Below are 27,927 nucleotides of genomic sequence, written 5' to 3' on the forward strand. Positions count from 1 at the left end.
TACAAGGAGTGGCCTACAGATGACAACACTGAACTTCTTGCTTTTACAGGCAGACAGGTGCCTGAGCAATTACTTGAAAAAACAAATGAGACCCAGCTGTATTTGTACTTGAACTTGGAGAGGCTGGTGGTGACAGAGGAGGCAGATAGGCAGGCAGGCGAGAGAAGCAGCGGTCTCTGACGCTAACTTTATTATGAGCATGAGGTGGCAAGGGGCAGGAGGTGGTGACACCACCTGGGGGTCACATTGAGTCTGGAGCTTCCTTCTGCTCAAGCGCTGGCAGTGACGGGGACAAAGATCTACAGCCCAGGGAAGAAGGGGAGGTACCAGAGGCAGGGCCTGGCTTCCCAGCTGGCCCCAGTGCAGTGGGTGGCACTGCCGAGGCTGAGAAGACAAAGGCAGGTTGGGGCTGGGCGGGTTGCAGCAGAGGTTGGGGTTTTATTTCCTCCTTGTCAATCTCACTTTTCTCCAGGGCTCCTCTGTGATCTCCTGTGGCACACACTGCACGCCAGGCCCTTGGCAATCATCTGAAACACACCTGGCTGATGTGTGGATGACCCTACAATTCTCCCCTACCCAGTCCAGGAGCCAGAATTCTTCCCGGTTGCTCCCAAGCCTGCCCTCCCCTCCTGCCACCTTCCCTGGCCCTCCTAGCATACCTGCTGTTACAGCTCATCTTCAGTGATTTGCCTGGTGGGGGAAGGAAAAGCAACAGGTGAGAGGACCGGGGGAGGGGTGGGTCTAGGGATCCCTGAGGCTGGGGACCCCTCCACAGTGGCAGAGACAAAATCCTCAGCCCACCCCTCTTCCCCAGCCCGGAGCCCCTCATCAGTCATCCCGGGCAGCGCTCACCTGCGCTTCTTATTGGCCCCACAGCGGAATCTTCTGCCTTGAAAAGAGAAAAGGAGATTTGTTTCCATGGACTCGTTTTCCAAGGAGACCCTGGAAGACTCAAAATTCTTCCAGTCTCTCCTGCCTCCCTCCTGCCAGTCAAGACTGCAGGGTCAGTCTTGGAGGCCACGTTTGACTGTCTCATTTTATTTTATTTTATTTTATTTTATTTTATTTTATTTTATTTTATTTTTTGAGACGGGGTCTTACTCTGTCACCCAGGCTGGAGTGCAGTGGTGCATAGCTCACTGCAGCCTCAAACTCCTGGGCTCAAGCAATCCTCTTGCCTCAGCCTCCCAAGTAGTTGGGACTATAGGCACATGCTACCATGCCCAGCTGATTTTAAAAAAAAAATTTTTTTTATAGATCGGATCTCACTGTATTGACCAGGCTGGTCTTAAACTCCTGGTCTCAGGAGATCCTCTTGCCTTGGCCTCCTAATATGCCGGCATTACAGGCATGAGCCACCATGCCCAGCCTTCTTTCTTTTTATGTAAGGCTGAATCACAGGCATTCAAGAACCTAAGTCAGTCAGTCAGCAAATGTTTACTGGAGCAGATCCATGGTGGGCTGTTGGCATATCAAGAGCAGCAGCAGAGACTGGGCCATCATGGTGCCCCCAGCAGAGTTGCCCAGTAAACACCTGGAGAAGGATGGCAGCAAGTCCAAAGCAGAGCCCCTTGCTTAGGCCACTTGCCTCCTGTGCCTATGTGCTCAGCCACCACCCCGCACCCCCCTCCGGGAGCTGCCATGGGCAACATGGGAAAGTGGGGAGACCCACAGGACTGTGTCCAAGCCTTCGGGTGGGGTGCAGTGGCACAAGTGCATAGAATTCCAGAGCCCACAGGTGTGCTTGCTGTATCTTCTTTCCATGGGTTGTGTTTTCTGTGTGTTTTTCTTTGGGTTGGACCAAAACAAGTCAATGTGCAGTTATTAAGCTCCTGCTGTGTGCCCCTCGGGGCTTGAGGATATGTAAGTCTCCTTGTCTCCCCCAGAACACTCCGAGTCTGCACTGGACCATTCTTAGAGCGCTGTTCTGACTGCTGTGTATTTGGATGCTAGCCCTCGTCTTGTGAGGCAGGTGGGATCATCCCTATTTAACGGATGAGTTTGGGACCATGGTTAGCAGCAGGGGGCCTAGTCCCCCTGCTTGGTCCTCCAGTTACCCCGCAGGTTCACTCTCACCTCCAAGGCTCCTTCTGGGCCCACTGGAGGGTGCATTTGAGCAAGCGGGAAACTCACACTGTGCTCCCAGGGCCTGGCACCCCACCGGGCACCTGTTCCCACATCCTGCAGGGGGTGTGCGTGGTGGGGAGGCTCACCCCTTCCTTGGGGACTCCAGAAAGCCAGCCTGCTCAGCAGCCTTGAGAATAGACGTACCCCGGCCAGCACCCCTTCCCTGGAGGCTACCCCACTTACTGAGGAGGATGAGGAGTCCCACGACGAAGGCCAGCCCGGCGAAGATCAGGCCCCCATTGCGGACAGTCTCATAGTCTCGGGAAAGAGAGGGCAAGAAGAGTGGGATGGGTGGTCTCTCCCAGCAGCCATCTCTCCCCGCAGCCCGCCCACAGCAGCCCGTGGTCACGGGGGGAGATAAGGGGCACAGAGCATGGACCTGGGACTGGGAGAGGCTGCTGCTTGGTGGGAGGGGTCCTGAGGGCTCAGGAAGAGTGAACAGGGGCCCAGGCTTACCATAGTAGAACGGGTCCACTTCCCCTTTGGGGCTGCCGCCTAGGAGAGAGCCAGAGGTGGGATGAGAGGAGTCACCAATGGTGGGCCAGCCACAGGAACAGCTGGAATTCCCTGTCCTTCCCTTCCCAGAGGACCCCTGAGGGTCCAAGCGGGCGAGGGGAGGCTGGGAACGGAGGATTGCTAAAACCATTGCCAGCAGGCTTCTGCTCTAGGTGGCTTCAGACACAATCAACCGGGGCCCAGATACCGAGTCTCAGAGGGAGATCCGTGCTGTCTGGGAGGCCTCTGACCATTCCGGAAGGGAGACGATCTCCTGCTCCTTGATTCCTACCATGGTAGAAAAGGCCAGGAGAGGCCTCTCCCATTAGACTCCCAGAGGCCTCTCTCCGCAGGACCATTTGGCTATCAGGTGCTTAGCAGGTATTTGTGAAATGCATGAATAAATAAAACAGAACCTTAAAGTTTATCAGACAGAAGGAGGAAGCTGAGCCCAATGTGTAGACTTGTCCAAAGTCCTAATGATAGCTGAGACGGACCTCCTTTCCTACGTTACCATCCTCAGGGGAAGCAGATCTAGTTAAGAAACATTAATATATAGTGCTGGTCAGGCACCGGGCAAAAGCTAACAAGAGCGTAACTCATCTAACCATTATAGCAACCTTATGAGGTGTCAATGTTATTCTGGTGTAATCCACAAGAGGATGGAAGTACAGAGAAGTAATTCCCCCACAGTTATACAGCGAGTCAGGAGTCGAGCTGGGGTTTGAACCCAGGCAGCAGGGGGCTGAGAATGGAGGTGCATAAGCCCTTTGCTCTGCCGCCTCTCAATGACGGGAGGGAAGGAGCCCATCAGAGGCAAGGTCCTGCCCCTGCCTCCAGTGGCCTCCCCCGGATTTGGAGCTGCTCAGCAGGCAGGTCTCACTGTGGTGCCCTGCAACCGAGTACACTTACCCCGCACAGCCAGAAGGTGGCCTGGCCGGGACGCTTCTGCCACAGCTGAGGGCCACTACTTTCCTGCCCTGCTGGAGCCCCTTCTTGCACCAGGGAAGTAGAGCCCAGGAGGAAGGAATGCGCAAGTCAGCACCTTCCAGGCTGTGGCAAACTGTGCCCCTGGGCAGTGGTGAGACTCAGGGTCTGGCAAGCCCAGCTGTCCCCAGCAGCCAGTCCCTGGGCCAGGAAAGGGCGGGCCAGGAAGAGTCAGTGCCCATCCTGACGGGCCTGAGGTGCTGGGTGCTCAGGGAGACCATGAGGGACCCAGGTCCCACACAGAAGGCCGTCTGCACTGTCTTCCCAGATTAGGTTCAGGCCTTGTTCAAGATCATATGTGGATTAAAGTGTCAGAGCAACAGCTAGACCCAAGTCAAGGCTTCCCCACACACCCCAGGAAACCTCCTCCTCCATGGTCACCTGGCCCTGAACCACTTGCCGAGACCCTCTCTGCCCAGCAGCCTCCCCTTTCTGCATCTGGCTCAAAACCCACCTCTGTCAGCAAGCGCCCCTCTTGGTTTCCAGGCCTGAGTCAGTTCTTGTGACAGGAAGCCTTTGAGGAGGGTGACTTGAACTTGGGGGGCTCTCACCCCAAATCCAGCCTAGGAAGGCTGACCAGAGGGGCCTGCTCCTTCCCCAGCCAGATGGACCCCGTCTGCCTCCTGCCCAAGTTCAGATGGTCTAGCAAGATGCATTGAACTCAGGGCGGGTGTGTGCCAGGAGGCCGAGGAGGGACGCTCAGCCCTACATCTTCTATCTGCTGCTGTTCTGCCACTCAAGTTATCTTTCTTTGGGGTTAAAACAGGGTCCTCTTTTAAGTTGCAAATTTTCTTAGAGAGGAAGCCGACAGGAAGAGGGGCTGGGTACTCTGGAAGGCTGAGGTGGCAGAAGAGGGAAGAGTAGAGTCCAGCTGATGGCAGGCCAGTCAGAGCCACCCAGCGTCACACACGCCTGGGCACACACACCAGCACACTCACCACCGTCCATCGACGACCCAGTCATTTCCCCAGCTGAATGGGCTGTCTCTACTCCCCTCTTCCTGCTGTCTCTGCTTTTTGGAGAGTGTCTGGCTGCCTCCGCGGGGTGGCCGGGGACGAGGCGGGGGCATTAAACATTAACAGTGCCAGGTAATATTTACCCTGGTCACAAGAAAAGCTGCAGTGTGGATGGAGGGGCTCCTGCTGCAGGGTGAGGAGGTGCGTGGGGAGGCAGGGGCAGGGAGGAGCTGGCTGAGTTTCTAAACCCTCCCAAAGGAAATTTCCAAAGAGAAGGGCTGGGATGGGTCAGCGGTGGTGCTGCTCTGCCAGCTGGGGAAGCCACAGCTGGGGCGGTGGGAACAGGAAAGTGGAAGTTGCACAGTGTCTTCAGTGTACACTGTACTTGGGAGCTTCCGGGGGCAGTGTCAGGGGTCCCACAGGGCCCCCAGCCCAGGCAGGGCCCACCGCACCAGCCACCATGGATGCCACTGCTGCAGCTGCTGTTCCTTATGTGGCGCTGGAGGCTTTCCTGCAGTGGTCCCTAGGAGCCTGGCCCACTGCTCCCCCACCACATCCCTGGAGCACCCCCAAAGCCCACCAGCAGTAGATCCTCCAGAAGGGCGCTTCATCTGTCTTCCTACTCATCCATCAACGTGCACCCTGCAGGTCACACCTCAGTCAGAAGGGCTCCAGTCATCACCAACTAATTTCTCCTTCCCTGCCGCCCCAGCACTTCCTCCTACCACCATTTCACCTGGCTCTCGGATTGTTTCCTTGCCAGTTTACCACGGCGCACGCAGGATCCTTAAGGACGGGGCAAGACTTTCATCGCAGGGAGAATCCCTGCTTTTATGGTTTACCAAGCACTTTCCTCATTGTTATCTCCTTAAGCTTTATGTTTCCCGTTTTACTGATGAGGCAGGTGTCTAAGGCTCAGAGAGGTGGGGGCCTTGCCCAGGGTCACACAGCCAGTGTGGGGGAAGTGGAGAATGACAGTCAGGCCTCCTGCTGCAGGAGGCAGCTGCTTTCCACACCTCGCAGGCAGCCTCCCCACTCCACTGTGACTTCCTTCACCCCGGGACTCCTGTGCTGGGTAGTCGTGGGTACTGTGGAATCCTCGTTAAGTTCTAGTCCATTGAATTGGCCTCCAGAGGAGGCTGAAGCCCAATGCCCACCAAACAGCCAAGGTCAGAGGCCAGCAGCCACCAGGGCTGCTTGAGCCCTCCTGAAGGGAGCCACTCTATCTAGGAATCCTGGGGCAGGGCTTGGCACTTGAGTTCACACCCTGGCCCTCTCACTTGCTAATAGTATGGTCTCAGTCAATTACTTCACCTCTCTCTGCCTCAGTCTCCCCATCTGTAAAATGGGCCCAGTACCCAGCTCCTAAGGTGGTTGTGAGGGGAAGTGAGATAATGCATGCAAAGAGCGTATCCCGGGGCCTGGCACACAGTGAATGGCATCATTATTACTGTTACATGTGTGCCAATTGAAGAAATAACAGGCATTAGCTTTTGGCAAATGTTTGCTGTGGGACATGGAAAAGCCAGCCACTCTCCAATGAAAATGGGCATGAATGAGTGAGCTGGAGAGAATGTCATGACCCTGAGGATCAGGTGTGCAGCTTTCTTCTGCTTCCAGAGCCAAGGAATATATATTTGTGCAAACATCCCAGCAGAGCCAGCGTTTGGGGAAGATGGACCATGTGCCAGGTTCTTGGCAGGCACTGCATCACTTAATTCCTGCTAGCGCCGTTTCACAGATAAAGAAACTGAGGCTGCTCCTTTGCTTTCCACAATAGTCCCTGGAGGTGGCCAGGGCAGGGTCATGATCCCCACTGGGTACACCAGAAAAACCGAGGGCAGGAAGGTGAAGGGACTTACCTGAAACACACAGTTAATGGCAAACCGGAGGTAGAAAGCCCAGACCCTCGAAGGTGTGCTACCAAAGCTACTGCCGTCTCCACACAAGACAAGCATGCTCCCTTTACTATGCAGGATTGTGTCATCTTACTGTGTTTTGTCTATGTTTGTAAGCCTCCGTGGATTCTTTCGGGAATAATAAGAGTGTAAAAATAAGTGGGAAGTTAAATAAATTCATCTATCTCTCTATCTATCTATCTATCTATCTGTCTATCTATCTGTCTATCTAGCTATCTGTTGACAACCCAGTCATTTCCAAATGGACTGTCTCCTCTTGCCTCTTCCTGCTGTCTTTGCTCCTTGGCGGGGTGGCTGGGGATGAGGTGGGGGCATTAAACATTAACAGTGCCAGGTAATATTTACCCTGGTCACAAGCAGAGCTGCAGTGTGGATGGAAGGGCTCCCGCTGCAGAGGGAGGAGGTTCCTGGGGAGGCACCTATAGACGGATAGATGGATAGATAGATAGATAGATAGATAGATAGATAGATAGGTAGGTAGATAGGTAGGTAGATATGGATGATAGATTGATCAATAGAGAGATGAATAGGAAACAATAGTTGAAAGCTAGTTGCATTTTTAAACTCTGTGTGCAAGGCACCGTTTCAAACGCTTTACAGAAATTAATATTTTTTTTTTTTTTTTGAGACAGAGTTTCGCTATTGTCGCCCAGGCTGGAGTGCAATGGCGTGATCTTGACTCACTGCAACCTCCGCCTCCCTGGTTCAAGTGACTCTCCTGCCTCAGTCTCCTGAGTAGCTGGGATTACAGGCATGCACCACCATGCCCAGCTAATTTTGTATTTTTAGTAGAGACGGGGTTTCACCGTGTTGGTCAGGCTGGTCTCGAACTCCTGACCTCAGATGATCCTCCTGCCTAGGCTTCCCAAAGTGCTGGGATTATAGGCATGAGCCACTGCACCCGGCCAGAAATTAATTCTTTAGTCATCACAATGACTCTTACAAGGTAGGAAGGCATGATTATCACCCCATTTCACAGAGGAAGAAACTGAGGCCCAGAAAAGTTAAATAACTTGCCTGAGGTCAGATGGCCAGAAAGTAGGGGAACCAAGATTTGAAGCCAGCAGTCTGGCTTCTGAGTTCCTGCATCTCTGAAGGACGGATGGACAGACAAGTAAATGAGGTGGTTGGACAAGCTGCCTTCCCGGCCCTCGCAGCTCAGAGATGCTCTGCCACGTTTCACAGCAGGCCCGCGACTCCGTATGGAGATGCTCTCTTTTGAACATTCTGCCTCTCTTCCCTTCTGCCTTTCCTGCGCTTCTGAGGAGCTTGTGGGTGCACTTGAAAGGGACGGGGCTGGCACCTGTGTCAGAGCCTGAGCAGGGAGGAGGAATGGGGTTCAGAGGACTCACCCAGGTACCACCTGTCCATAGCAGGAGCTGCTGGCTGTCTCCAGGAGTGCAGGAGAGCAGGGAGGTGCCGCTTGCCCGGGGCCTGGATGGAGAGTGGCACTCCCTCCCTTCGCACCTCAGGTGAGCCCACAAACAGGAAGAGACACAGGCAGGGAGGAGGGGCTGGCAAGGGAGCCCTTACCTCGTGCCCACTTGCTGGGGCAGGTTGGGGCAAGGGATCCACGTGAAAGCCAGGGGAGATTCTCTGACCTCCACCTGGCACCTGGAGATGGAGAGGCCGTCAGATGCAGCAGAGCCAACCACAGCCCCAGCCCCGGCCCTCTCCCTCGAGAGGGTCCATGCCGCAGCCAGCCCAGGGTGCCTGAAAAGGGTACAGGAGCCAGGAGGAATCAAGGAACCCAGTCTTCCCCAGGTCCCTGGGCTGGTGGCAGCTGAGGGAGACCTTCAGGGACATTGGATGGGTCCCCTGAACGTTACTCCGCTGCACTTCCGTCCTCCAGCCCAGCTGGGCCGTTGCCTGGATGTATCCTGCCCAAGACCCAGTCTATAGCTAGGCGTCCCCTGAGACTGGGAGGCCCAGCTGCAGCCTCTCGGGGGAGTGGGAATGGTTTCCAGGACCCTGTCCTGGGACCTAAGGCACCGGTCCCAGCTTCCTGTGTCGTTCTGGTCGTTGGCAGAGAATGGGGAGCAGCTGCGGGGCTGGGAGCCGGAGCTGTGATGGGGGCTGCTCCTGTGGCCTGCCCTTTCCGCAGCTGAGACCCCTCACTCAGCCCACAGTGGCTCACTCAGCCCGCAGTGGCTCACCCCGGCTGTGATGTCAGGCCCACCTCTCACACCTCAGAGGGCTCAGCTGGAGACACCAGCTGCCTAATGAGGCTCTGGGGGCTGCTGGTTGGTGTCAGAGGGGAATGGCCAGAAGACAACACTGCTGGGCCTAGGGCAGGGTCAGATCCAGGAGCCAGCAGGGAGCCGCAGGGAGCCCCACCAGGCACAGCAGCCCACTAGGCAGGGTGTCCCACCACGCAGGGAAGCCCACTACGCTGCCCAGGCAGTCTCTGTTCCTCGGCCACCAAGGCCTTGCCCACAGCTAAGCTGCAGTGAGCAGTCTCTGTGTGGCTGACTTGGGACCACAGGGTCTCCCTTAGGTTCCTGTGGCCGCCCTGGCACGGCCACCCCAACGTGGACACAGAGAAGCAGGGTTGGGAGGGGCTGGCTCTGGCCCCAGCCTCTGACCGGGCCCTGGTCACTGTGGCTCCTGCCTCTCTGTCCCTCCTTTGCAACACTCCCTGTCCTGAGGGGAGGACTCATGACATCCCAGGGAGCCCTCACAGGGCTGAAATGGAGACCAGGAGGTCTAGAGAGGTGCTATTTCTTATCAGGATGGGCTGAGATCGGCGCTGGGGTCCCTGAGCACAGCCCTGACTCCAGGCTCTCTGCACCTTTTCCTCCAGACCACCCTGGAGGCAACGCCAGCCCTGCCCTGGGGTAGGTAAGAGCTCGGCTGGCAGGCGGGCCTGTCCCATGCTCCCAAGTGGAAACCTGCCCCCTCAGCCCAGAGCAGCCCAGTGGAAATTCCCCGAGCTGGGGATAGAGAAGTTTACAAACCTCGAGGCTGGGTAAGACTTAGAGGTACCTGGTCCAAACATATTCTAAGTGGTTCAGAAAAGTGGAGCTCTCAGCCAAATCCCCCCCCACCCACCCTGCCAGTACACACTCCCTGCCCGCCCCCAGTGTTGCGAAGGAAGGCATTTCTATCTCAAGAGCCCGTGTGATTGAGGGCCCGACTAGAAAGGACACTAAGGCCATCCCATTCAAACCCCTCCCTTTACAAGTGGCTCCCTCTCTTGCTCAAAATCCTCAGAGAGGGCTCAGATGATACGCCAAAATCTGTCTGTGTCCAGAAAGAAGTCCTTCTTTTTTTTTTCTTTTTTTTTTTTTCTTAGACGGAGTTTTGCTCTTGTTGCCCAGGCTCGAGTGCAACGGCGTGATCTCAGTTGGCTGCAACCTTTGCCTTCCGGGTTCAAGCGATTCTTCTGCCTCAGCCTCCCAAGTAGCTGGGATTACAGGAGCCGCCACCAAGCCCAGTAATTTTTGTATTTTTTATTTTTAGTAGAGACCGGTTTTCGCCATGTTGGCTGGTCTCGAACTCCTGACCTCAGGTGATCCCCCACAGGCGTAAGCCACCACACCCAGCCAAAAAGCCTTTCTTAATCTGGCTCCAGGCACCTCTGAGCTAGTCCCTGACCTCCCTGCCCTGCTCTCTGCTCCAGCCATGCCGGCCTTCTTGACACCCCTCACCCTCCAGGACCTCCACACGGGCTGTTCCTGCTTCCTATATGCTCAGCCTCCACAGGGCTTCCTGCTCAGCGCACACTGGCTTCAGGGCTTTCTCCAAAGCCCCGATTCTGGGCATCTCTGTATAAAATGTTCACACCCACCGTCTCAGCCTGGCTTTTCCTCTGTGGCACTTGTTCTTACCTAAGGTATGTGTTTCCCTTATCTTGTTTGTCCCTCTGCCAACTAAAATCTAAGCACCAGAAGAGCAAGGATTTTTGTTTGTTTCTTCATTTCCCCATGCCTGGAACAGCACATCGTGGGACCCAGTTTTATAAAGTGAATGAATCAGTCCCAGGCAAAAATCAGGCAAAAATGGGGACAGGACAGAGGTGAAATCATTTCTCCCATGCTGCAGGCAGACACAGGACTTTTCTCAGGCAGCCTCCTTCCATGCTGTCGCCTGTCCTGTGAGGAGTCACAAGACCCGATTTGCCCTCACAGAGGCAGCAACCCCCACCTTGCTGACAGCTCCCCCAGAGTCCCTCTCAGAGGGTTCTCTCTCACTCCTCTTGCACCCCATCCCCACCCCCTCTCCTCTTCCTTAACCTCCCCTTCCTTCTCCAGTCCGGCAACAATTTTCAGAAATTGTCCTGTTTGTTGTTTGGGGGAAACCCAGGCATTTGTTAAGTCAAGCAGGTCCCACCCCTCTCGCTTCACTCACGTTTAAGTCCTTCTCAGACTTCCTTCCTGTTCTCCCCCAGCTAGCTCAGGTCATGGATCGTAGCTGGCACTGGGACAGAGAGCGCCTCTCTGAGACACCTGCTCTCCTGCAGAGAGGTCGAGGCCCTTCCACCTGGGGCCCATGGTCCTGAGAGCAGCTCAGCTCAGGAGGGTCTCTCCTCATAGACATCTCCAGGCAAGGCACCCTGAGGGCCAGACACACCCATACACAAATCCCCTTTCATCCTGAGACTTTGCTGAGGACTGCCTGACCCTGGGCAAGGGCACCCCTCTGGGTCTTCTCCACCTGGAAAATGGGGTAATAACACCTACCTTGCAGGATTGTTGTGGGAACAGAGACAAGGTAGGTCGAGCTTTTGGCCAGAGAAAAAATGATGGCTGTGTTTTCCTTACTCTGAACTGGTCTCCCCAGGAGACAAGAACACTCACGGCAATCCTTTCCCTTGGCTCAGTCCCCAGTTGGAGTGATCTCTAAAGCAGGCTCCTGGGAGCACCCTGCCCTGGCATGATCCCTGCTGGTCACCACTCACCCTGCATCTCCAGCCTCCCTTTCGTCTCCACACAAAACCAAGAAACCTCCTTTGTCTGATGGTTCCAGGCTGGAGACGGAGCATCCAGCTGTGCTCTCCTGTTTTCTCCAAGACCCAGAGCTCTGGGCGATGTTGGGAGGTAAGGAGAGGCAGCGCCCACTCCTGGATGCGTCAGCACTGTCACAGCTGATGAGACAGTGCCCTCAGTGGCGAGGCCTCGGTCTCCCCTGTCTCCCCCAAGCAGGCCTCCCTTTTGTCTCCTGACTCCTAAATCTCAAGGCAGTCATTTGGGGTGGTCATTGCGGGGTTGGTGGGGCAGGGAGGAAATAGGCTGGAATTCAGCTGACCTCTGTCTCCCTGGCGATCAAAGGCAGAGGCCCTCACCACCAGCTTCCCAAAATGGGGCTCTCCAGCTCCGCCGGCTCTGGCCTTTGTGGGAGTTTACAGCCTTGAACTCCAGGTCCCCAAGTCAGTTCCTCCTGGTGTTGACTTGCAGCTGGAAAGGGGCTGCAATGAAGCAGAAGCCAGAAGACCTAGGAAGCCATGATCCCCAGCCCAAGTCAGTCCTCAGCTGCATAACCTGTGTGGCCACTGGGCAGGGAAAGCAGCAGTTCCCAGGCCCCATTCGTGCCACTCAGAGGTCCTGAATCCTGAGGAACGCTGGCTCCTGTCTCTTGCTGTGGTTGCAGGTGCCAGGTCACTGGGGTCTTATAAGGCAGGGCTGGAAGGAGGTGGGCCCCAGAGGGTCCATTCCTTAAGTGTTGGCTTCAAGATGGCCTGAGCCATGGTGCACAGAGGTTCTGAGAACTGCCAAAGGGCAATGTACTCTAAGAGTCAAGGTCACCAGCTGGTGACAAGGGCAAACCCATTTGACCCACCTCTCCCACAGTGAATACCCTGGAGAGAAATGCATTCTTGACTGTTCTCAGAACTCTCGTCCAGGCTTGAACTACCACAGAGCCCATTTCTCTCCAGCTTTTCTTAGTTTTCTCCTCCCGGTAACCAAACTCCCCCTCACCTCTGAAAAGCAGCTTGAGGCTCGCCGCCTCCGGGAAGACCTCGCGGAGCAAGCCCACCCCTGGCTACTCTTTCCTTCCCTCCACGACCTTCCGGATGCCACTGACATGGCTTGAATGGCTGGCATGTGGTTGTGTCACCATTCTCTTCATTTATAGCACCGATTGCGAAGTCCCTGGCCTCCTTGAGGCCTCAGGTCGGGTAAGCTGTTAAATGTTTGTACCTGCACTGAGCCTCGTGCTCACTCTCCACACTTGGCAGCAATTCCACCTATTCCAGGGTCTCGATGGTTCCAAATTGCTGCTTAGAGCCTCCCAACAATTCAGCCAGGCAGGCTGTGCGATGCCCATCTTACAGAGGACACCGCAGGTGGTCTGCAAACGGGTCAGAAAGTGAACCCAAGTCTAACAGAGACAAGAGAAACCCGGCCATCAGAGAATGAGACAAGGAAACGGATAGTAATGCCAACATTAATAGCATAATAGCTACATGGAGAATTGTCACGGTGCTTCGATGTCCATTGTATCACTTTGACCCTGTGAGATAACAGAAAAGATTTTGATGCATTTATTTTATAGGTGATGAAACTGAAGCTTAAGTGGCTTTTCCAGGGTTACACAGCTAGCAGGAGGCCCAGCTTACCCCAAAGCTAGGAAGGACTTGATTATTCAGAAAAGGAAACTGACAGAGAGGCTGGGGTCTTTCCAAGCTCACACAGTTAGAGCAGAGGGGACCTCGGGGATGTTCTGAGCCTCAGGCTCCACCAGACTTCCTCCAGCCTGGCTCAGAGGTAGGAATCTGTTCTTCTGGACAGTGCAGGGGGGCCCCTCCCCACCAGTCACTGCCACCCAGGTCCTTCAGGACATGTGATCACAGCATCACCTGCTCTGCCATCATTGCCTTGGCAGGTGCTCCACTGTTGTGCAACCAGGCCCGGGGCTGGGCTGGCCCCATCAAATCAACAGCTGGTTGGCTTGGGCCGGCTGAGTCTGCCCCCCTGGAGCTCAGCTGTGACAGCAATGAATCACACTAATGGAGAGAGGTGGCCATTCCTTCTCTGTGGCCTGGAGACAGGTTTTCCCAAAACTCCTCCCCTGGCTCAGGCAAACACACCTGACCTTTCTCTCGCTGGGCCCAGGGTGAGGCAGAGCAGCCAGGAGCAAGGTGGGGTGAACCAGACAGAGCTGGAGTGCTCTCCCACCCCTGCTTTGCCCAGCTACCCCGCCAAGCCCATGAATCCAGGCAGGGTAAGGCCCTCCTCCCAGAGGAAGGGGCCAACAGTCCAGTGACCTTGGAGTGCGCTTCGCCTGGCACTCCCCTCACACCGCTCCCTACAGCTTGCACTCTGCCTCTGACTCTCTTCCAAGAACAATTGGACAAGTTCTAATCTACATCTTGCAAAAACAAAAAAACAAAAAACCCAGAGAGGTAGGAGGGCCACAGCACCTGGGGTCCCAGAAGGCAGACTGACACCTATTCCTACTGTAGGGGTAAGTAACGCAAAAACCTCCATGCAGAGACATGGAGGTCTTCGAAATGGAAAGGTGGGGGGCGGGGGGTGGAGGGAGTCACTGGGAGGCAAAACGTGTGGGACATCTGAGGTCACTGAGACCAGGGAACTCGGGATTCTCTTCTGGGAAATGACACAGTATGGCAGCTGTCCTTCCTATACAGTCAAGCTACATTTGCCTCGTTAAACCAAATCGCAGCTACAAACCAGTGCCACATGCCTGGAGGTTGAGTGGACACACCTGGTCCTCCTCACGGAGATGTATAGCACTCTGAGCTCTGATCCAGTTGATCTGTGTGAAGTCCGCAGACAAACACATAGTAAGTGTTCCATAAACGTCAGCTGCTCTTGTTTTTTTTTTTTTTTAATTATTACTATTTTGACCATCATTTCTTCGATTGTTCTTCATGTGTCTTGTTTCCAGACCATTCAACTCCCACAGGAGGCTTCTTGGAGCACGGTCCAGCTAGTTCGTCTTTAAGGGACAGCCATGCTCCAGGTGCAGTCTTGGGAGCCATCTGATCACTGTCCCTTCATGCAAGCATCTGCTTTCTGAAGGAGGCGAGGCCATGTGCTGTCAAGCGCTGTGGACAGACAGCCTGGGGTCAAGTCCTAGCTTCTCCACCCCCAACTGGACCAGCCACTATTGTACCTCTGACTGATCTCAGAACACAGCTGGATTACCAGAAGGAAAACTAAGTGAGTGCTTAGAGGCTGGCAAAGTAAGGAGAACCATTTGTAGGTGATGTGCTAAAGATGCTGACCATCATTCCTTACTCTTAATTATTATGAGAAAAATGAGAACCCCCTCCTTGGACTTCCTTATTCCTATGCTGAAGTGTAATGTTCTGTTTTTAACAATGTATGGGGGCAGCACACACAGTGCTTTGCCTGCCTGGGAACTCTAAGGGTCTCAGTCTGGCCTTGCTCTGAAATTGCTGCAAGGCCTGCCAATTCCCTGATGTATCACAAGTGTTCCTGAACAATAAGCTCATTTACCAGGTCTAGCTGTGACCAGATATTTTTTAATCACCATGATCACTGGGTTGACAGGTTGAGCTTGAGCTCCACCATAAGCCTGAGTCTTTCCAAAGGCCTGGGGGACTGAAGGCAGAAGCAAGAGCACACGTAGAGAAGGCACCGAACAAGCTGATCTGTGCAGTTCTTCGGTTCTAAACACCTTGCAGAATCCAGGCGGACTCAGGGCCTGTGTGGCCACTGGGCAGGGAAGGTGGTGGTTCCTAGGCCCATCAAAACCCCAAGGAGCACTGAATTCTGTCTCCTGCTATAGCTTCAGGTGCCAGGTTCACTGGGGTCTTAGAAGGTGGGGCTGGAAGGAGGTGGGCCCGGAGGGTTCCACTCCTTAAGTGCTGGCTTCAAGATGGAAGACATTAAGACATTCCAGGGGTTGATTCTTTTCTTGAGACCCTAAGATGTTCCAGGCTTCTGTAGAGCAGGCACAGTCCTTGCCCTCCAGGACTTGTATCAATAAAGACACAAAACACTAGAGGCAGAAGCTGCATACGGGCAACCTCCATGCAGAATCTGCCCGCATCTGTGTTTGTTCAGCCAACAGTGCTTTTTAGAAAGTTGAGTCAGAATGTCTTTGGAAGGACACTGTAGGTGACAGCAGGCACCATGCCCTATCGTCTCCCCAGCATATTCACATATTGGCATTACCTGCCTGGTCTCTACAGTCTGAATGCCAAGTATGAAGTGTGAATATAAAGGCAGCAAACAAGTGTGATTGGGGCACAAGAAAGGGATTCAGCTGGGTGTGGTGGCTCACGCCTGTAATCCCAACACTTTGGGAGGCCGAGGCAGGTGGATCACTTGAGGCTAAGAGTTCGAGACCAGCCTGGCCAACACGATGAAACCCCATCTCTACTAAAAATATAAAAATTAGCTGGGTGCGGTGGAGGGCACCTGTAATCCCAGCTGCTCAGGAGGCTGAGGCAGGAGAATCGCTTGAACCCAGAAGGCAGAGGTTGCAGTGAGCCGAAACCACGCCACTGTACTCCAGCCTGGGTGACAAAAGCAAAACTCTATCTCAAAAAAAAAAAAAAAAAGGAAGGGATTCAATTCTACCTAACACCCAGGAAGGCTCCATAGAGGAAGGAGTATTTCATAATGCACGTCACTCACCCTGTCACTCCCTTGATCCCTTCCTTCCTTTTTTCTTTTTAGAGACAAAGTCTCATTCTGTTGCCTAGGCTGGAGTGCAATGGTGCAATCATGGTTCACTGCAGCCTGGAACTCCAGGGCTCAAGCAATCCTCCTGCCTCAGCCTGCCGAGCAGCTGTGACCACAGGTGTGCGCCACCATGCCCAGCTAAGATTTCACCATGTTGCACAGCTGGTCTTGAACTCCTGGCCTCAAGCAATGCTCCTGCTTCAGGCTCTCAAGTTGCTGGAATTACAGGTGTGAGTCACCACCCCCGGCTTCCTTTTCAAGTCCTTAGGTAGTGGCCCCAGAACTGACCAAAGAGAAATGTTACGATGTTTTACTCCAGGCCACTGAGTACTTGGAGAAGCCATTGTGACTCCCTTTTTTGCTCCAAGATGGTGTGCAATGTACAGGTCCTGCTATGGGATGTGGCTTGAGCCCAGTGGCCTGGGAAGGTGGGAGAGAGGGAGGGAGGAAGAGAAAGGGTGGGAAGGTGTGGGGAGGAAGGATTGAGCAGGAGAGGAGGAAAGTGAAGGAAGAAAAGGAAAGGGAGGGAAGAGAAGCGAGGAGGAGGCAACAGTGACAGCCGCTGAAGGGCTCTGTGCCTACCTGGCTGGCTCTCCAGTCCTTGCTTCCTCCCTCTGACCACGGACAGACTCCCTCTGGCCCTTTAAGTTCCACAGGCCCTACAAACACTCAAGTTCTTTCACAGAAAGGAAAGCACCTCTGAGCCACTAGGAAATAAAGGATATTTTATTCCTTTTTTCTGTCGTTGTTGAGCGGATAGATCACGATACAGAGAACAGCAATGGGTCACAGCGCACGGTTTGGTTGGTTTCCACGGGAACACAGAGGACAGGAGGGGTGAGATCTGGGTTGAGTTCCCACTCTTGTTATGATCTTCAACCTCTCACTGTTCCCAAGGGCTGCACGGAGCCTGCCGAGTCTCCAACCCACCTCGCTCGCCGCTCTGACTGCCAACAGGCAGAGCGAAGGATGCGCCAGTTGCCTCTGCTGCCCATCTAAGGGGACGTGGGCAGAGAAGCAAAGGCCTCTACTCTCCCTCCACCCATCCCAATGTGCTGGCCCCAACGGAACAGGAGTCCTTCAGCTATTGCCTGCCAGAGACCCAACGGCAGGGACTGGAGTCTGCGTCTGGATGAGCTGAGCTGAGCTGTAGATTGAAGTCTCAGAAGCAGGGAAGGTTGGAAGGGGTAGGGTCCCAGAGCCCATGGGGTTATTGCTGAGAAGATATGCAGGGGACACATTCCCCAGGGGCAGAGTAGAAGCCCTGGGCCTGGAATCTCCGGGGGCTCTGTGAAGGGGCAGGGCAGATGGGGACTCCTTGTGGAAGCCCCAGGGAAGAAATTGACCATGGAAGGACATAGCCTGCCTGAAGTCAATGCTGGGCTCACCAGCTTCTTGCTTTGTATCTCCAATTGCTAAGAGACCTTCAGACTGGGGTCGGGTGGGATAAGGAAGCAAGGTTTTTGTTAAATGAGTGAAAGGAGTCCATGAAGAATGATGACAAAGTGCTGCAAACCTTCCCAGGTCCCAAGACAATTGAAGACCACTGCCCATGCTCTTACCCTACGCTTCCCTAAATCAGGGGAGGGGGCTGGTCTCGGGGAACAAGCAGCCTCCTAGAAGCAGGAGGTGATGGAGGGCTACGGGGGCAGGGAGGAGCAGATGGCCATGTGGCTCAGCCCCTGCCCGGGAAAGCAAGTCCACAGTTCACTAACAAACACAATACCGTCCACGAACAAGTAGCCACGAAGACCAGTCAGCAAACACACACACTCACACACATACACACAGACACATCACAGGAGGTGGGCAGGACCGCAGGCTGCAGAGGGGAGGCAAGTGTTAGTTGCATCATCAGGTGGAGGAATGGTGTTAGAGGGGATAGGAGGGCGGGGGACACACAAGTTCTTGGCTTCTCCTGGGGAAAGGGCTGTTGCTGAAGTGGCCGGTTTTCTTAAGCATCGACATTTGCATCCAAAGGTTCAAGCAGCCACCTTCAGGTTCCAGAGGCTGAGGAGGAGGAGAATTTAAATTAAAAACACTTTAGCTCGCCTCTGGTATCCTTATCTGCTTCTCTTCCTTCCTTGAGCACTTGCCCACTGAACTTCCTGGTATGACAGCCTTTCTGAGACACAGAGAAAGGAGACGAAGACACAGGGGAGGGGTGAACCTCAGAGGAAGCCTCTCCCAGGTGGGCTGGAGCCTGGCAGACACAGAAAGGAAATTGTTAAACCCAGGGCCTCCCCAGTGGTTGCTCACAGTCCTGAGCCTTAGGATAAAAGGTTTCTGAGAAAGAACTAGTTTGAAAAAAAACGAAAAGACATTTCATTTCCAGGCTGCCTCCTCTGAACCTTCCCATAGATTCTCAGTCTGTGATGAAATAGACAGGACCCCAAGCTACCAGGAAGGGCACCTGCCTCCTAGGTCAGGATCTTCGTCCATTCACACTTAGGGTGATCACTTGCCTTCGAGAGCCCCATCCAGAAGACGGGAGTAATGAGCTCTGCCCATCATGGGCTGCTATGAAGATGCAAAAGCACTTAGGAAAGAATTTAAATGCTGCACAGGCACTGCACTGTTATGACCACAGTAGAAGCTGGTGCGTCGGGCACTTTATCATCCAGAAACCTCTTTTAACTTACAATCTAAGATAAACTTATATACCTTTCTATGATGCCTTATTTGTATGGGGGTAAAAAAAAGGCAGAAGTGAGCTGACAAAAGACAAACCTTTTCCCTTAGGATATTCCAGGGCATGTCATAAAGCAAGACGCACAGGACGGAGGGGAGCAGTGGCGCTGAACTACGGCCACGAAGGCCTGAGTTCACAGTCTAGTCTGTCACTCTCCATGGGGCTGTTCCCTCTGACATTGGTTTCATCTATAAAATGGGCTAAACCCCACTTGTCCCATCCTCTGTTTCTGGCAGACTCGAGTGAGTCTGTGTGTGTGGCTGCACTCTGAAAACCGTACAGCATTTGCCAGTTACTACTCTCCTGTGACCCCTATGATGAACAATGGAAGTAGATGCTAAAATCAGTGCCCCTAAATGTGGAGAGGGAAGGATCATATATTATTTGCTCTACTTTTGGGTGGGGTTGGGAAGTTTCATAATAAGGTGTTTTAAAAAAAAAGTGGCCCTAAAGTACTTTCTGAATCAGCACGGAAAGTCGTTATCTTTATGCCACTTTGTGATTAGCAGCATTTCACTAACTCTTAATTCTCCCCATGTGGCAGCTGGGATGATGCCCTATGCACTCGGCCTTTGGGCTGTGTGGAAGCCCCGTTTCCTGGTGTTTGCATGCAAATGTGTGGGACACCTTGGGTGTTTCTGGTCCTGGTCTCTCTCACAGCCCCTTTCAGACTTCTGAAGGCTCCTCAGTAAAAACTGTGCCCACTGCAAAAGCTAGCCCCATCCTTCCTGCCTGAACTCCTGTCCAGGCCCTGATGCAGACGGTGATGGCGACAGGGGCCGATCCAGGCAGTGAGCATCTCACCTTCCACCTGACGGCTGCACTTCAGTTCTCTGCTTTCTGGGGCTCTGTTGCTGGAAAGAAAATCAGAATGGATGATAGTATATAGACTCCTCACCCCAGTGGGCCACCCCCAACAGCAGCCGTGTCTATGCCTGACTCTGGGGGAGCAAAGAGGTGACAGCCATGGGATTTCGAGTCAGAACGATCTAGGTTCAACCCTGGCCCTGCTACCTGCTGCTTACAGGAACCTGGTAACCTCTCCGAGTTCCTCGGTTATAAAATGAGGACAGTGATGCCTATCTCACGGGGCTGTGTGCACATTAAATGATATGGGGTCTGTGCCTGGCACAAGCAGATGCCCTGTAAATAGCAGGTGACACTAGTAGTAGCCTGTTTGGTGGAGTGAGGGGGCAATGCTGCAGAGGCCCTGGAGACCCCCTCTCCTGGCACTGTGGGAGCATGTCTGGCTGACTCTAGCGAGGCCATGCACCTGGCAACAGTCCCTTCCTGAGCCACAGAGGGGTCTCTCTGTTCCCTCTTTTCCATCTGGGCAGGTGGTCACGGACAGTTACCATTGGCGGTGATGAGGTTCTCCACCTGGGCTTCCTCGTCTCCTGGGGCCCTGCAGGAGAAGGAGAAGCACAGCCCTGTCAGAGATCTCCAGGGCAGACCCAGAGAGCGTCGCTCTGCTCCTCACTGGGGCACAGCCGCCTGTGGTCAGGCTCCTCCCAGTGCCCTGAGGGGCTGGAGCTCACTCTGCTGTGGGGTGCATGGGGCAGAGGGAGAGGTCTGGACTGAAGGATCAGACTCGGAGGGAACTTACAGGCACCCTTCAATGTCAGCCCTCGACTTCTACCAAGTCATGGGAAGGGGAGCCTAAGGCCACATGGGGCCTTGGGTGTGTCCTGTCACAGGCTTTGGACTTCTGGGGTCCAAGCTACCCTTGGCTATTGTAGTAAATTAATGGGGTATGACCTCTGTGTGGGAGTATAAAGAAGGTCCAAGTGTCTGTTCAGCTCAAAGAGCCTCATGAACAGGTGACAAGCGGGGACTGTGTCGCAGGTCCTGTAGAGAGGACCTGGGCACCAAGAGAGGCCAGGAAGCCCTCTGCTTCCCTTCTCCCAAGCTCAACTGTCCCAAGGGCCTCCAGAAAAGGTTCCAGTACTTTCTTGTCTACTTCCCCTCCCCAACATATATCAGAAGAGAGAGGATGGGCTGACCGTCAATGTGTGGACCTCTCCTTTGCCCCAGAGTCTACCTGGCAGTCCCCAAACTCCCAGCCCTATGCCCCAACACACACATTCTGCCTCTGAGACAAGAATCCAAGAGAATGCCCATTTGGGGGGTCACATACCAGGGGTCCCTTCCTGTCCCACCTAGTATCACCCCCAATGTCCACTGCCACAGCATCCTTACCGGGGCTTCTGATTGAAACTGCACTTGCACCTGCGACCTGAAAAGCAAAGAAACCATCCAAGGTCATGCTCCTGGCTTGGCCACAGCAGGGCCAAGGGTCTATGCAGGTTGTGGGACTATGTAAATGGCACCCCCTAGACCTGCGCAGTGCACAGTTTGCACAGCTGCACACAGTGGCCCTCAGATGGGGTAGCTGCTTCTGGGGCAAAGGAAATACATTCCACAGCTGGAATGGCTACACCCCCACAGCCCTCTTGATCATGTGAGTCAAGAGGGATCTGTGCAGATCAGGCTCATGTGGGAACAACAAACTCAGGGGCAAATCCCTCGCACACTAGGGCAGTGCCTGTCTCCTTCCTCCGTGACTGCCCCACTCATGCCCTCTAGACACAGCACTGGGAAGCCTCCCTACCAGTTCCTATATCTGTGCTCATTGTCATATGACATTTTCTTTGTTCCCGCTCCAGTGTTTCACTGAGCACTTACTATGTGCCCAGTACACTCTATTGGGTCATGAAGATAACATGGAGGACAGGCAGCCTCCTTTCCTCTCCAGGAGACGGACCAACCAGGCTCTCACACTGTCCCCACCTGCTTAGCAGCCTCAGTCATTGCTCTTACAGAGTGAGCAAAAGAACCAACTTACTTAGGATAAGGAGGATCCCAACCGAGAAGAGGACCACAGCGAACACCAGTCCCCCAATCCTCAGGGTCTGGTAATCTGCCAAAGGAACCAAGGGTGAGAGAGGAAGGGGCCAGGGAGACGGTGTCTGTTCCCCCCATCCCTCCTGCCAGGCAGGGCTGCATCCCCCTGACCCCTGCACCCAGGGTCCCCACTGCTCACCATAATGAAAAGGGTCCATTTCCTTCTCCTTCTCAGCTGCTGCAAAAACAAACAGTTGGTCAAGAGAAAGAAAGCTACACAACCCGGCTCCCAAATAGCTAACCTTGCCTCACAGACCTCCGTCTTCACAAAAGGATTCCGGAGGAGCAAGGCCCATTAAGCAGAGATGCCTAGAGTGCACAGTAGGGCAGGCCTGCCAGTTAGGGGGTTAGGGGAACCTGAGGGCCAACGGCAATGAAGGCATTGAGGCTCAGTGAGGCTCTGAGTCATGCAACATCCATATTCATTGCCCCTTTTTATTCTTACATCATCCCCATAAGGCAGGGTCAATTTTCCTCTTGTGACATACGGAGAAACCGAGACCAAGGAAGGACGTGTGACTTGCATGAGGCCAACACTGGCTACTTATGGTCTAGAGACTGACGTGCAGGTCTGACTCCCAGGATTCAGGCCACAAGACCACAGAGGCCCGGTGAGCTTGCGGGGCTTAAACACCATGCCCTGCCGGACCCTTAGGGGGCAAGGGGGCAGGCTGTGTTGAGGTCTGTGAATAAATAGCTGCTGCCTCCACGACTTCCTCTGCTGACTGAAGGGAGAGGCCCCTGACCAGACATGAAGAACCTGAGAGTCCCCCAGCCCTAATGTTCCAAGGGGCCCAGAACCTTCCAGTAGAGAGGGCTGGACAGGATTATCATCTTGTCACAGCCAGCTCCCAGAGGGGTACTTACCACTGGCCAGGACCATGGGGGCCAGCAGGCTGCAGAGGAAGACCAGCACCAACTCCATGGCGTCTGGGGACAGAGGGAGGAAAAAATGATTCTCCGGCTAAGAAGCCTCCATTCATCAGCTTCAGGCATCAGCCTGACCAGGGGCCAAGTCAAATCCCCAGCTTTACTCTGCACTCATGACTTGATGAGGGTTCAAACAACCTAAGCACAAGCAGGTGACTTTTTTTTTTTTTTTTTGAGACAGAGTCTCGCTCTCTTGCCCAGGCTGGAGTGCAGTGGCACGATCTTGGCTCACTGCAACCTCCGCCTCCCGGGTTCGAGCGATTCTCCTGCCTCGGCCTCCTGAGTAGCTGGCATTAGACGCATGTGCCACCGTGCCCGGCTAATTTTTGGTATTTTTAGTAAAGACGGGGTTTCATCATGTTGGCCAGACTGGTCTCGAACTCCTGACCTCAAGTGGTCCACCTGCCTCAGCCTCCCAAAGTGCTGGGATTACAGACATGAGCCACCACCAGTTGACATTTCTTGGACTCTTAGAGAATGCTCTGAATGTATTAATTCAATTGGCACAATTGAGTTAGTACAATTACAATCACTACAACTAATGCAGTCTGAGAACCTGAAGCTTAATGAGGCTGACATGCACCAGAGTGAGTAGCAGGGACTAGATCCTAACCCAGCATAGTAACTCCTCCACCACACTGCCTGTGGGACGTGACTTTGGTATCTCATCTGTGTCCTTCTCTACAGGCCACCCTTCTGTGGCCGCCTCTATCTCATTAAGGCCTTCTGTTGCCATCTCTAGTTCATTCTGACAGCCAATACGCTGTCAGAAATGTCTCTTAATATCAGATTAAATGGGGCCAGTAAACCAATGTCCCTCTAGTCTAGCCAGCTAGGTGGGGAGGAGACTTGCGGTTTCCTGGGCCCTTAAGCACTGACAGCCCTCCTTCAGGTACCACTCACATCACACCTCAAAAGTGCCCAAGTCAGCTCTTCCCACAGGCTTTGGTTCAGAATCCTCCAGAAAGATGGTTTAATTCAACAAAAGGAGTTTGAAGGCTGGTTCTATGAGCCTCAGCACCCCAGCCTCTGCTTCCCCAGAGGATGCGGAGATCTCTGCTCAGGAGCTCATCAGTCCTGGTCTCTGGGTGGATGGCCCCAGGTGGACTATCCTGGTGGAAGCAGGAGGCAGGGCTGAGAGAGGCACCCAGGGATAGATTTCAATGGCAGGACACACATCAGGAGCATGGTTAAGAGCCAGAGAGGAGAGAGAGGCTTTTCCTGAACCAGGAAATCCCAAGGCTGGGTCTGTTTTCCATGTGGGGTGAAACTGGCAGTGGCCTGAACCCCTGGACATCCACCCAGTCCAGGACCCTGATTGCCCCCAGCACGGTCACTACCTCCCCCTGGCCTTGAGCAAGCAGCCACCACTGCACTTCACCTCTCGGCCACCAGGGGTCAGAACGACTGCATCCATAGCCATGTCAAGGCCCAAACCTTGATTCAAAAAGCCTTTATCAAAAGGCAGTAATTTGCTTTTAATGCTATCTCATTTCACATTTGTATTTCCTTTGAATGCTACACTGTATTTTATATGTATAAAATATATGTAACACACACATATAATGAGGCATAGTAATAATAGAAACACCAATAACCAGCAGCTTAGGAAATGGAGCTTTACAAAGACTGCTGCAGTGACCTCTATTTCCCTCCACCCCATCCCCCTGCCTCTCTCCCAGAGGTGGCCAGTATCCCGAAAATATATTTTTTAAATTTTATTTATGTATTTATTTATTTATTTTGTTTATTTTGAGACTGAGTATCCCTCTGTCACCCAGGCTAGAATGCAATGGTGCGATCTCGGCTCACTGCAACTTCCACCTCCTGGGTTCAAACAATTCTCATGCCTCTGCCTCCCAAGGAGTTGGGATTACAGGCACATACCACCACACCCAGCTAATTTTTTGTGTTTTTAGTAGAGACAGGGTTTCACCATGTTGGTCAGGCTCGAACTTCTGACCTCAGGAGATCCACCCACCTCGGCCTCCCAAAACGCTGGAATTACAGGCGTGAGCCACCACGCCTGGCTGAAAATATGTATTTTTAATCATTCCCTTGCTCTTCTTTTAAAAAGTTGCCAATCAACAGAAAAATGAGTAAGTGCTACAGATTTGCTATATAACACTGTACAGCATAATTAACAATATTGAATTGCACACTTCAAGATATGTTAAGAGGGTAGATCTCATAGTAAGTGTTCTTTTCACAATTTAAAATATACAATTCACACACCAGGAAGTTTGCCATTTTAAACTGTACAATTCAGTGATTTTTAGAACATTCACAAAGTTGTGCTTCCGTGACCAATCTCGGGTTCCAAGACATTTCATCATCCCAAGAAGAAACTTGTATCCATTGGCAGTCACCCCCGACTCCCCTTCCCTTCGACCCTGATACCATTCATCTACTTTTTGTCTCAATGGGTTTGCCCATTCTGGACATTTCACATAAATGAAATAATAAAATACATGGACTTCCGTGTCTGGCTTTCAAGTTAGCATAATGTTGTCAGGGTTCATCTACATTGTAGCATGTATTCATATTTTATTTCTCTTTATGGCTGAATAATATTCCACTGTATGGTTATTCACCTTGCTCTTCATTTTAAAAATATATTTAACACATACATATATCTAAATATTATGTTGTTTAGTGTAGCTTTTTTGAACTTCCTAATTATGATATCATGTTTATAGTCTTCTGAAACTTGCTTTTTCTGTTCAACATTATGCCTCTATGGGTCACTGACACTGTTACATTTAGCTATAGTGCATTCATTTTCAGTGTGGTGTAATATTCCATTGTGCAGGTAAATGATCATGTATCGCTCTAGTCTCCTGCCAATGGATGTGTGTTTTTTTCCCCCTCAATTTTATGCTATTGCAAACAATGGAGTTGTGGACATTTTTGTGTATACTGCTCAGGCACACGTGCAATAATTCTGAGGAAACAGTTTTTCGATTCTTTGATCACCACTCCTGTAAGAAATACATTTTACACTGCAACCCAGCACTAACACATATTCATGTGTACCAGAAGCAATTATCACAAAATAATACTTAGTATGAATGAGATACTTTATTTTCTATTTTATTCTGTTTCTTTACAAAAAACATTTCAAGGCTCCTTAATGGGTCACACTCGGCAGTTTGAATAGTTATGTTCTAGACATAAGCCTAGGACTAAAGTCATTCATTGGGTTGTATAGTATACAAACTATCCGCTTTACACAGTGATTTAAAATTGTCCTCCACAGCGGTCATCTCCATGATAATATCCTACCAGCTGCATATCACTGTCCCCATAGCTCTACAACCTGTTGTGGATATTTTCTGTTGTCAGATATTTTCATTTTTGCCAATCTAGAGGTAAAAGATGGTTTTAATGTGATTACATTGTAATAGAGTTGGGCTTTTTTTCTCCATGTTTGTCATTCCTGTTTCTTCATCAATGATATGTTTTTCATGTCATTTGCCCATTTTTCAAGTGAGTTGACATTATTATTGTTGTTAATTTCTTATTCTGAATACTAAACCTTTGTCATTAAGTATGGCAAATATCTCCTTCCAGTTGGTGGCTTATTTTTTCACTTTTAAAAATTGTCTTCTGTTGAACAGAATTTCTTAATTCTAACATAATTGAATGCTGTGATTTTTGTGTCTTAAGACATCTTTTCTCACCCTGAGGTCAGAGTTTTCTTCTAAAACCTCTAAAGCTTTGTCTTTTGCATTTAAATCTATTTGACATCCGGAACTGATGCTTGTGTATGGTGTGAGGTAGGAGTCTAGTTTTACTTTTTCCCATGCTGATAACTAGTACTGTAACCTGGTTTCAGTGGCGGACTGCCTCCCCTTTTCCTCATGATGTGCTCTACCACCTTTGTCACGTATCTGATTTCTATTTGGTGTGCATCAGTTTCTGGGCTTTCTCTTTGGGTCTATTGGTCAATTTGTCTGCACTGCATTAAAACTGCTGTGTTTCAGTTATGACAGCTTCATAGTAATCTTGCCACATTGTAAGAGAAGCTCTCATCTTTTTTTCTCCTCTTCCCTCTCCTCCTCTTTCTTCAGGAATGTCTTCATTATTCTTGGTTTTTTGGTCTTGAATTTCAGAATTCGCTTTTCAAATTCATCCAAAACTGTTAGGATTTTCATGGGAACTGCAACAGATCTATCTATAGAACAACCTGGGGAGAAATGACATATTTCTGATCTTGAGTCTCCTGTCTATAAATAAATCTTTTGATTTGTTTAGGTCCTTTTCAATAAAGTTCCATAAATGCTTTCATATAGGTGTTGCACACTTTCTGTTGGATTCATTCCTAAGTGCCTTATCATTTTTATTGCTGCTTTAAATGTCACCTTGTGTGTGTTTTCTAATTTTTGCTGGTAGAGAGAAAAGCAACTGATTTTTACATATTGATCTTAAACCCAATAATCTTGTTAAACTCTCGAATTATTTGTAATAACTTACCTAGAGATGCCTTTGGGTTTTCTCTGTAGATATATCATCTTTAAATGATACTGTTCCTTCTTTCTAATTCTCACACCGTTTATTTCTATTTCTTGTCTTAGTGTACTGGCTAGGAATTCCAGTGAAATGCTGAATAGAAACAATAGCAAACACACACGCACACAACACGTACACACACACACAGTCTTACTACTGATTTTAAATGGAGTTTTTCTAATGCTTTGAAAGTTCCCCTCTAATCCTGGTTTCCAAGATGTTTCTGTTTTATGTTAATTATAAACGAGTGTTCTACTTCTATGGTTTTTGTCCTTAAATCTACCAGTGAAGTAAATTATATGTATGGATTATCAAGTGTTAAATCATCCCTGCATTTCTGAGATGAAACCAATTTTTTTTTAATAAACAGATGGATTTGGCTTAATGACATTTTGTTTAGGATTTTTGCATCTATGTGCATGAGTGAGATTGGTCTGCAGTTTTTATTTTATTGTATTAACCTTGCCTGGTTTGGGGATGGCAGTACTGGCCTCACAGAACAAGTGTCCACTCTCCTGCTAGTTCCCTGGAAGAGTTTGCAGAAGATTCGAATAATCTGTTCTTTGAGTGTTTGGTGGAACTAACCTGTAAAATCATCTAGGCTTGGGATTTTCTTTGTGGGAAGATCTTAAATGGCCCATTCAATTAATTAATGGTTATGGCACTCTCCAGATACCAATTTCTTCTTTAATAAATTTAGTGAGTTATAATTTTTAAAGGTATTTTCCCTCTTCTGCTTTCAAATGTATTGCCATAAAGTTATGCCCGTTTTTTTCATTCCTGAT

General features: G+C 51.5%; 2 protein-coding genes and 1 long non-coding RNA gene across 11 annotated transcripts in view; 1 reads left to right on the forward strand and 2 right to left on the reverse strand.

Moving 5' to 3' along the window:
- Window positions 1-156: 156 nt before the first annotated feature.
- Window positions 157-7,863, reverse strand: FXYD2 (FXYD domain containing ion transport regulator 2). 3 transcript variants are annotated; one of them, XM_038005149.2, is made up of 6 exons: window positions 4,536-4,796; window positions 2,584-2,622; window positions 2,311-2,385; window positions 853-889; window positions 660-690; window positions 157-527 (listed from the first exon to the last, which is right to left on the reverse strand). In XM_038005149.2, exons 1-5 carry the CDS (start codon window positions 4,570-4,572, stop codon window positions 666-668), a joined length of 213 nt encoding a protein of 70 aa, XP_037861077.1. In that variant the 5' UTR covers window positions 4,573-4,796; the 3' UTR covers window positions 157-527; window positions 660-665. The 3 variants fall into 3 exon arrangements, with proteins under 3 accessions (XP_037861077.1, XP_008019216.1, XP_008019215.3); XM_008021025.3 differs by having other exon boundaries at window positions 4,548-4,766; XM_008021024.3 differs by lacking the exons at window positions 157-527; window positions 660-690; window positions 853-889 and having other exon boundaries at window positions 896-2,622; window positions 4,548-7,863.
- LOC103248565 (uncharacterized) lies at window positions 534-16,839 on the forward strand. 6 transcript variants are annotated; one of them, XR_503366.3, is made up of 6 exons: window positions 534-715; window positions 7,858-7,956; window positions 9,216-9,321; window positions 9,780-14,231; window positions 14,336-14,610; window positions 16,099-16,839. It is a non-coding gene; the product is annotated as an uncharacterized lncRNA (long non-coding RNA). The 6 variants fall into 6 exon arrangements; XR_012094670.1 differs by lacking the exon at window positions 9,216-9,321 and having other exon boundaries at window positions 9,780-13,891; window positions 14,111-14,231; XR_012094668.1 differs by having other exon boundaries at window positions 7,858-9,321.
- The window catches only part of FXYD6 (FXYD domain containing ion transport regulator 6), a 39,213-nt gene continuing 28,095 nt past the window's right edge, over window positions 16,810-27,927 (reverse strand). Inside the window, exons 2-8 of one of the 2 annotated variants that reach the window (XM_008021029.3) lie at window positions 22,568-22,630; window positions 21,840-21,875; window positions 21,642-21,716; window positions 20,996-21,032; window positions 20,152-20,201; window positions 19,601-19,650; window positions 16,810-18,114 (exon numbers count right to left, since the gene is read on the reverse strand). In XM_008021029.3, coding sequence (XP_008019220.1) covers window positions 19,622-19,650; window positions 20,152-20,201; window positions 20,996-21,032; window positions 21,642-21,716; window positions 21,840-21,875; window positions 22,568-22,625 — 285 coding nt within the window. In that variant the 5' untranslated portion in view covers window positions 22,626-22,630 and the 3' untranslated portion in view covers window positions 16,810-18,114; window positions 19,601-19,621. Of the gene's footprint in view, window positions 18,115-19,600; window positions 19,651-20,151; window positions 20,202-20,995; window positions 21,033-21,641; window positions 21,717-21,839; window positions 21,879-22,567; window positions 22,631-27,927 lie in introns of both variants that reach the window. The other variant, XM_008021027.3, reaches the window with a different exon arrangement.

Source organism: Chlorocebus sabaeus, chromosome 1 (genome assembly GCF_047675955.1).
Source record: "Chlorocebus sabaeus isolate Y175 chromosome 1, mChlSab1.0.hap1, whole genome shotgun sequence".
NCBI classification, from domain to species: domain Eukaryota; kingdom Metazoa; phylum Chordata; class Mammalia; order Primates; family Cercopithecidae; genus Chlorocebus; species Chlorocebus sabaeus.

Bases quoted from the DNA above. Each gene is read 5' to 3' on its own strand.
- FXYD2 (XM_008021024.3), bottom strand. From the start codon at position 4,572: ATGACTGGGTCGTCGATGGACGGTG. The intron at 2,623-4,547 runs GTGAGTGTGCTG...GCTCTCTCCTAG, and splicing joins TGGGTCGTCGATGGACGGTG to GCGGCAGCCCCAAAGGGGAA.